Here is a 10,464-nt window from a genome sequence, read left to right as displayed (position 1 = left end):
CTTTTACGTTTGTATATATTTTTGTACAAAAATTTACAGTTGGATGCTTTTGAGTAGGATAAATTATAATTTTATACATACTTTAATGTAACTAATAGATGGCGCCACATATGCCACAGGTGGCATAAATTTGCGCTTAACTTTTTTGCTATTTCAGTTAGCTCTGTTTGTGTTAAAAAATATTAAAGATACATTATTTTTACAAAGAAAAGGTATACTTGTTAATAACCTGAAAATTCAATCGTTTTCGAGATAATCGCATTTTATAAGTCAGATGCATAAAAAATTCTTAGGTTGTTATTTGTGCGGTAAAGCACTGAATACCTGTACATAAGCATAATTCATAGTTTATTCTTATTAAAACAACTCAAAGATGATAATGTAACATCACAAAATGCTTTTTTATGGATGCTAAATATCTTATTGGAGAAAAGATTCTCTATCTTCTTCTTTAGATGCCGTGTCCGTATTTAGACGTTGGCCGTCGTCATGTTTACAATTTCCCTTTTCTATCGCTTCTCAAGTTTCTATAATGGCGTTGTATTACTTTTTCTCTATTGTAAAATACTGAAAACCCAAAATATGTGGTTTATGCAAGATGTTACACCACCACATTCTAGAGAGAAGGCAGTTAGAACATACTTAAATACAACTTTTCTAAACGTTGGATTGGTCGTGGTAGTCATATTCCTTGGCAATGTGGTGAGATATTGATATAATTATTTAATTCATAAAAAATCCGAAAAGAATACTTATTATTCATTACGTAAATTGTTTACTCATTTTTATTAGGACAAATAGAAACTAGAGCATAGGTATTAAATAACACATATGTGTCTTGTTTCATAATACTTTTGCTACAAATCTAACCTTAAAAACTCAGCATTTTTACAAAAAACATCGTTGGCCTAATAACCGATATTGTTATAAATATAGTAAACACACAGCAATTTAGTTCAGCATAATATTAGTTCGTTAGTAAATCATAGTAGTCCATTGTTTGTACATTATTTAACCTCTGCGACAAATAAGATGTAGTTCGATAATATACCATAAGATTTGGATATGTATCCAAAAGAATATATTCATCCATTATACATTATAGCCACCACGTAGCCCAAAATTTAATCCACTTGATTTTGGTATATGGGGCGCATTAAAACATAGTGTCTATAAGAATTCCATAAACATTCGCAACCAACTATGGGGAGAAATAAATACTGCAGCAGTTTTTTTAGAACCAATGATGCTATTTAATATGAGACGATCTTTTATGGAATATATTGACATATGAATTAAAGAAAATGGTGGAAATATCGAACACTTACTTTGACAAAAAGTTATGTTATTTAGTTTAACTATTTCTTAATTTGGTTTGTAAACAAAATGTTTTGATTATGACTTTAATTTAACATAAAAAGTAAAATGTTTGATGTAAAATCCTATTATTCTGTTATTTTGTCAAATCCTATTATTAATTATCCTGCTGATATATTTATTTTATTTGATATTCCGTTAACTATTAACTTTAGTTAAAGGTATTTTATACCAAAATTCAGAAGTATTAATGTTTTTGTCTATTTTTTCTTCGTTGCCTGGAGTAATTGCCTTAAATCAAAATTATGCAGCTGATTGGTAAAATGCGATTATCTCGAAAACTGTTGAGTTTTGTAGTTATTAACAGGTATACCTATTTTTTGTTTACATAATGTATCTTTAATATTTTTTATCCCAAATACATGTGACTTAAAGAGCAAAAAAGTAAAGTGCAAATTTATACCGCATATGTGGCGCCCTCTATCAGTTACATCAAAGTGTGCATCAAATTATAATTTCTCATATTTAATAGTACCCAGCTGTAAATTTTTATACATAAATGTTTACAAACATGAAAGTTATAGCGAAAAGTAAAATTTTAAATTTGCACTTTAACACCTTGTATCTTTCTTAATATCAACATGTTATTAAAGCAATTTGGCTCAAATCGTAATATTTTAAAGTGTAGAATCTACTATTTCTTTTTGTACAATTACTTAAGGAGCACCATGGTGACCACCAAGGACTGGTGAGTTTAATATTCATTTTTATAATAGTATTAATCTTAGCTTTAGGTTTAATATATAAATATATATATATAAAGCAAACGATTTATATTCCTTCATCCCATTCATATATATATATATATATATATATATATATATATATATATATATATATATATATATATATATATATATATATATATATAAAACAGCTGAATCTAGTGAACATGTGTATAAGAACATGCAAGAAAGTGTCATTCATGAGAACATTCGTCAGAAAATTTCTGGGAAATGCAGCAGCGTCAGGTCACCCACGGCTCGGTAACACGGAAATAGTCTTTACAGAGCTCAATCTCTTTGATACGTTATCTTGGATAAGCGAATCTTGGTATCTTGGATAAACAAATTTTTCTCTCAGAGAAAATGAGATTAGTATGAGTTAAATATGGATAATAATAAAAAAAACGTTCCAAATATCATGCAGTCTATAATAATAAGTATTTAACTATTTAGCCTTTGCTTTGCTCCAAAAAGCGGCGCTTTGCTGTTTTATGCACCTTCTTCTTATAGTACTGTGTACCTATAGTGTGTTGGCGAACTATCTTAACACCAGACGTCTATCTTTTGCGACATGCAAAGTTCTTTATATTTCGTAGCCACATTTGTTTGCGTTCTAATCTTTAAACATTACTGTTGTTTATTAACTACTACTACTGGATATTAACTTCTTTTACCTACTGATGGTACAATGGCCTCTAAATGAATGAATGGGATGAAGGAATATAAATCGTTTGCTTTTTTTTAAATCTGATCTGATTACCCAGAAGAAACTGTCCAGTCACGACAAAGTAGTAAGTATTGTATTTTGTTTAAAGTAGACAAACTAAATCAAAGTAATTTAATACATGAAAAATGTTGCAATTTGCGATGTATAATGTTCCTGTACGTCATATTGGGAAAATTGACAGCGTCACTCTATATTGTTAGCTATCCCACATTGTTTTTTTGCAATATAACCAGGATTTATTCATAATTCGCAGAGTAATAACTCGCATAGTAGTAGTTTTATGTTTTCTTATGTTTTTTTTTCAGTTTTTTCTCTTCGTTAATTTATACAACTAATGTTGATAAACTATTTTCGTACAACAGTATTAGCAGCTGCAAGAACTTATCGTTTACTTATTCTAATTATCTTTATAGGGTGTGTAGAAAAAAGCAACAGTAGTACTAAATCAATAGTTATACAATTAAATTGTATCCTTGCAATAACCAGTTTAAATACAGTTTAGTTATCACCGACTTAATATTAAGCATTGCACAGAAATCCTATTTAAGACAACAATCTCCCGAAATCTATTACATGTATTACATTTCGAAGACATCGAGTACTTGTAGTAGCACTAAATTAGAGTTGGTTATTTCCGTTCATTTTTGACTTGTTTTTTGCATATATTATGTTCATTATCATTTTACATAATATCTGATTTGATTGATGTTGATTTTTGCCAGAATATTCAATAATAATTATAATATTTCCAGCAAAAAAAACTTAGATCTTCATGAAAAACGTGTGAGTAGTTGATGTTAATGTTAAAATCAGAAGTATTCGATAACTTCTAAAGATGTATATTAAAATAGTGTATTTTTAAATTGTTGACAATACTTTCCAACAGCTATTGGAATGAAAAATAGTGTGTCTTCTTGTTAATCCAATACTACTGCAATTTCAAAATTTAAACGTTTAAATTTATGTTGGTAATCTCAGCTATCACTATAATGTTATTTTGAGAAATCTAGACCACAAATTAAAAATTGTTTTGAGGTAACTTAGTTAAATATACTGCGTTTATTACTGATAGCAACCATATACAAGTTAGTTTTAGTTCAGAATGTGTGAGGCAATCATTAAACAAACTTTGTATTACTTACTTATGTGTTCAGCACCATTTTCACTTATATAAATTAGTTAATTATCTCTAAGAGTGTTGCACTAAAAACATACTGGCACATTTTTTATTTTCAACAAACAGCTATTTTTGAATCAAAATATTTTTTTGTATAGGACAAGTATCCAAATGTACATTAGTTTAAAACGAAATAAGAAAATAAGACTATTTGAACCAAAATTAAAAAAAATGGTGTTTATAAAAAAAGCTTTTTTTAATTACAGTCATTTAAAGGATAACTAGGACAATTTTTTAAATGCTATTCGTATTACAATAGTACAAGATCCCACTGCGGAATCACTACATTTATAACGTAGTTAATCAAAATCACATTTTTACATAAATTTAAAATTAAGAGAATATATATAAAATAGGCCGCAACTATTTTTAATTCAATTAATAATAATTAATGTTTGAACAAAAATTGTAATTCGTTTATTAATTTCTTAAATAAAATACGCCGCTCATGACTTATATATGCATATTTTTATAACAAATTAAAGCTTTTTTTTCTTAATATGATGATTATAAGGTTGCCTGAGAAAAATGTTCGCAAATTAGGGTTGACAGTTGTTAAAAACGCGAGGTATTACAGATAAAGTAAAATAAAGTTAGCGCGCAACGACACTGCTTTGACAAGTTTTATTATGTATATATCTATCGACGCATGCTTTAAAAACTCGCTGGCTAAACACTGCGCGCTAGCTGTCTTTTACTTTATCTTTGATACCTCGTGTTTTTAACAGCTGGCAACCCTGCTTTGCGACCATTTTTTCTCAGGCAAAAAAGTTGCTTTAATTTGGTATAAAAAAAACATGCATATACGTCATGAGCAGCGTATTGTATTTAAAAAATAAATAAACGAAATAAATTTTTTGTTCAAAAATTAATTACTATTAATAGAATTTTTGCGGCCACTTTTTGAATGGCAAGCTATTATTACTGTATTCTCCTAATTTTAAATGTATGTAAAAATGTGAGTTTGATTAACTACGTTATGAACGTAGTGATCCTGCAGTGGGATCTTAGACTATAAAGGGTTTAGATTCCAGAAGTTAATTTTATTATTTCTTATATTATTTCCTTTAATTTATATTGTTTGTGAAAACTTATGCATCTTGAGCAATATTTGTACGCAACAGTAGAAGAAACTTTAGGAAGAATCAATTCCAGACTAGAGTCTATAAATATGCAAATTGAATCATTATAACAAGGCAGCTACCGCTTCAGCCTACATTGTATGGCAAGTAATTTTAAATAATAAATAATCGGATGATCTTTAGCAATCTCATTTTAAATATTTGTCATTTTTTTGGTTTGTCCAGTTTACTTAACGTTTTCTTATATTCTGATAACGACTTCCTATTTGAAAGCTAAATATATATAAAAGTAAATTTTTTTTTCTTTATATTTCAGGTTTTCAAATATGCCATTGATTGAGGCAGGTACTGATTTACCAAACAAAGTTTCTTGAGTTGGTTATGTAGGTGATTTAAATAAAATTTCAAACGAATATAACCAAATATCTTTTAGAGATAAACCATAATTCACAAAATAAACTTTATTCTATTAAAATTCTAAAGTGCACGTCTAAAGTGTGCCTCTCCCATTGATTTTTTGAAATAAAAAACTTAAATTAATAAATTTTTGCTCAATTGAACTAAGGTACTTGTACATTTTTTATGACGTTTTCGTAACGTAATCATATAAAATTACGGACGGGTGCAATTTTGAAAAATTATTTTAAGTCTAATCATATAGAATATATGGCAATCTTCAAAGTTTACGGAAGACGCATAAACAGAATAATTTACCAGCTTTCCATTTTCTGATAGAATTAAATTTTTTTATTGACATCTGTCAAAAATATGGCGTCATGGATTTTTTATCAACTGACGATACATGGTATGTAACAAAGTAAAAGAAGAAAATCATAGTGGTTGGCTGTGTACCGTTCGCGTCATAAAAAACTGGTACAACTCTTATAACCAAAAATCGTGTTTTTCAAGTTGTGTAAGTTGATCTTGTCACATATGTCATTCCAATTTCTAGGGCAACGTTGCCAGTAATTAAATTTATGGTCGTGGAAACTTTCGTTTTTAAAAACTTTATTTTCAAAAATACAATACAATATACTTATTGCCGAACTATAAATAAACGCTCTAAATACAATTAACAATCAACTTCTTAAATGCTTAACTTATTACTAATTTATTATAAACAAGTTCAGGCCTTTTTATACCTTCTGATTGGATGGACTGTGGTCGGCGGATTCCAATGGAATTATCTGTTTATGTTTATATAATTCAGTACAACGAAAATATTGTATCAAATCAGCGAAAAGGAGGGCTGTGCGACAAACACATTATAAAATTACAGTAGATGCATTCCAATATCTCTGTGCCAATACGTACGTTTAAAGATGCTTTAAACATTTTGGGCATTAACTCAACCCTCTCTCTGGTCATTAAATTTATTAGATACAGTTTTTTGTTGTTAATGATAATAATAATAATACCTATATAAAAACTTTAAACATTTTTAAACGTTCTTTTTTTATTTAGATTTAGTGCAATTCCGTTATCTGTGATGGCAACAACGAATTGATTTACGAACCATTGTGTCAAGTCTGAACACAGGTTTACATTGGGAAAAAAAAGTGTAGCAGTTTTATATGACGGGAACTGTACCATAGTTTGAAAAAATTTACATAAAATTAAGAACTTCTTGTATATAATGGTATATTATTCCACGGAGTAAGAACTTCTTGTGCATAATGGTATATTATTCCACATGGTATGTCTTACATTATAAGCTCTTGTGTCACTCACTAGATTTTGAAAAACAAGAGTTATTCTTGTACCATGTATTTTTGTGGATGACGGCATACTTTTGACAGATATCAATGAAAAAAATGAAAAAAGAAATGGATCCTATCAGTATCTGGGAAATTGGAACAACAAATTGACCTATCCGAGTGTTTCCTATAAGAGCTAAAGACTACCACAATATTAGAGATAGTTCATTCGTTTTTATAATGTCATACAGAAATTTAAGAACTTGGCATCCGTCCACGATGTTAAATCACAAAAAGAGGTGGTTTAGTTCAGGTAACCAAAAATGTATTAAATTAAATTGTATCTTCTCATGAATATTAATGACATTTTAGTGTATTGACTATTGACAGATTTTCATGACCTGTGATTTTTAAAGTAAATGTGCTTATTACGTGACGCAATTATGCCATTTTTTGATTTTTATGCCACATGTTTCTCTCTATTTATTCGAAAAATTAATGTATCTCTTTTTGACATCTGAATGTCATATTTAGCTACATATTCTAATCTAAGGAACATAACAACCTTTGCCGCATTTTTATGTTCATGTTATTCTTACTTTCCCATTTGAAGCAATTTCGGTGTTAATAATTTTCGAATATTTTACTAGCTAAGTCTTCCTTTTTTTGTTAATTGATGTTTTTGCTGTGTCAAATATAAGTATCAAGTTAGAGCCATGTGGCGCTCACTCTGTTGTGAAATTTTACTCATTCCAGACCCAGATACCTATGGCATCAAAAGCTTTGAGTTCTGAGGGAGCTTGCTCCAAGTTATCGAGGCCTAGATGACCTGGTAGACTTTAATAAGCGAAATATACATTTTTTGTATATTTTTGTTATTACTGGACTTACAGAATTTTACTTATTCTGCTGAATTTTCTTAATCTGTTTTTACTAAAGTTATGTTTCGAATATTTTTTTTTCTATATTTACTACTGTAACTCCTAGCCAGTTCAAGCTGCCGACTTTAACTTCGATGACTTCTAATTTAAGGTTATCAGAATTTGCATTTCCATCATAGTATTCATGCGATTGTTTTTCATAAATTTTAGCTAATTAAAAAGTAAAATAATGATATTGACAGGGTTTTAGGTTATTGAGAAAAAACTATTGTAAACTAAAGATTTTTCTTTTTTTTATTTTTGGTTCAAACTGACTGTATGGAAAAAAGATAAATTAATTGTAACTAAATTAAAATATAAAGAAAATAATTATTATCAACATAACAATTTATACAACAATATAATCCCTTTTAGACACTACATAATCAGAATTGTTAGATATGGGATCAACTAAAAATTAATCTACAATTTTTTTACAAAATACAATTAAACTATATTTCAGAATATACACTTTTAACTACGTCCAATGCCGCATATCACACTATTGTTTTACAAAAGGAAAAAAACAAAAACATCTAGGTTTCATTAGACATGCATGGTTTTTGAAAGTATAGATTTTTGCCGTTTTTTTTTCATAAGTAAAATCATTTATCAATATTAACCTGAAAGCATATTTTTCTGTAGAAATTATTATTAACATTTTTTTTAGGTTAAATAAGAAAGAACTGTATTCAATTGACACCATCTACATACAAATCCCTAATACTATTATAATTTAATATGCAGAATGTGATTTTAAATTTAAATTTATATTTAAATTTCGAAAAAATTATTAATAGGCTGTCTGCTATGTCCATTTATTAATTTTGCACATGTTTTACGACATCCATCAGAACGAAGTACATGTGTAGAATGTTGTCATTAACAATAACAAATTAATTATACATTAAAATTAAACAGTAACATGGTATAATGACATTTCAATATTTTTTCATAAATAAGACATTATTTATCTTCATTTAAAATGTAGATCGACATTTTATTTGATTACTTCAGTATAAATATTACTTTTGATGTTTTACGAATGATGTTGTTATATCGATTTCAACATTAAATCTGGTCTATTTAATTTTAATATTGATAAATGCGAAAAAAATTTTAAGTTTAAAATAACTGACACTGTGTTTGAAGTTATTAGGAAAATACCCACAGAATTTATAAACGGCACATTTTAGTCGCGTTGTATATATTTGCATGAAATAAAATAAGCTACAATTGTTTCAATGATATTTAACGAGATTTGTCAAGATACTGACGTATATCTCGATTCTACTAGTCTACAACATCCATTCACAGGCACTTTTCTTACTGCTAAAAATATGTGTATAAACAAACATGCATTGTACACCAACTATACTTGCAAAAGTATATATTCATTTATTAATTAATTTTCCTTAGAAAACTAATGTATTAAACAAAAATACGGGGAAAGTTAAAGATAGTGAAAGAAGAAAATAAAGCATGCAGATACTGGGAATAAGTAAAAAGGAGTAAAAACAAAAAATATATATATTTCACATAATGCAAAAAGTAAGACAGGTTTTATGATGAGGATGAGAAAAATTTATGTCAGATCAATTAATATGAATATTCATTGAGCAATTGATTATTGATTGATTAAAATTAGTAAGTCGAATTAAAACAGAGCATGATAATATTCTCATACTTAACTCCATCCTTCTATTCAATCTTAAACACATAAACGTTTTCCTTAAATATATTAAACCAATTTTTTTTACCTCGTTTTCAACACCTGTAATTTGTATGAAATTTCGATTTTCAAGTTAAATATTTTGGGCACGTTGTAACATTTTTTCAGTATTTTCTTTGAAATCTTTATCTGAATTGGTTGATAGAACAATTCTGTACAAACAAATTCATAACAAAAACATTTAAAGAAACGTGTGCACATTATCTTAGTATTTTTTTAGAATCCAAGATATTTTATAACTTTAAGAAGCCTAACTAAACCAATGTAATTTTACGAATTGGTCGGTATGATATCGAAGAAAAATAATTCGTTGGTGTTTTATATAGAAATACAGTAAAAGTTACAGTACTTTTAATACGAACCTTTTTAATACTTTTAAACAATTTTAACTTTCTAATATAGGAAACCAAACTAGTTATGTAACTTTAATTATAAATCATTTAAATACCTATAAGTTAAATTCAATTTATTATTTTGGCAATGTCTATTGTTAATACTGACTTAAGAAAACGTCAAATATCATCTATTTCCAAAAACTTGATGTCTGCAGGTACAGGTAATGAAATTAGAAACCTAGCTACCAAACGCGAAGATACAATAAAAAAATCAGTCAAACGGTCACAGGTAATTCACAAAATGTCTTGTGCCTTTCTGTATTCTAAATAAGAGTATCTAATACAGTGTTTACTAAAAATTTAATATACACTGATTATTGGTTTGAAAGAGACTCACCCTCCACCATCCATTGAATCCTCTGGTTTACAGCCTACAATCATCTTCTCTGGTCTGCCCATTAGAGATGGTTTCCCTGGGGGCAAATTTTGCATCGCCTCGGCCTGTTCCCGAATCTGGCGCTTGCGTTTCTTACTCCACATTTCATGGCAATCTTGCCACGTGGGTAATTCCGGAGCAGAGATTCTAAAATGATAAGATTATACATTTTTAAATGAAAATAAATAATAAAAAAAAAATATTATCAAAGAGTGTAGGTTCTCGCCACCGGTGTTTTCTTTTGTGACATTATTTT

General features: G+C 28.2%; 1 protein-coding gene across 4 annotated transcripts in view; it reads right to left on the bottom strand.

Annotated features, from left to right (window-relative positions):
* Positions 1 to 10,464, bottom strand: part of Cdk12 (Cyclin-dependent kinase 12) — a 446,209-nt gene that overhangs the window by 214,634 nt on the left and 221,111 nt on the right. For all 4 annotated transcript variants that reach the window (XM_072523219.1, XM_072523221.1, XM_072523220.1 and 1 more), the window contains exon 15: positions 10,170 to 10,355. In XM_072523219.1, coding sequence (XP_072379320.1) covers positions 10,170 to 10,355 — 186 coding nt within the window. The remainder of the gene's footprint in view (positions 1 to 10,169; positions 10,356 to 10,464) is intronic.

This window comes from Diabrotica undecimpunctata, chromosome 2 (assembly GCF_040954645.1).
Source record: "Diabrotica undecimpunctata isolate CICGRU chromosome 2, icDiaUnde3, whole genome shotgun sequence".
Classification (NCBI taxonomy): Eukaryota; Metazoa; Arthropoda; class Insecta; order Coleoptera; family Chrysomelidae; genus Diabrotica; species Diabrotica undecimpunctata.
Note: the sequence above shows the minus strand (reverse complement) of the source record. Positions and strands in the feature narration are given on the sequence as shown.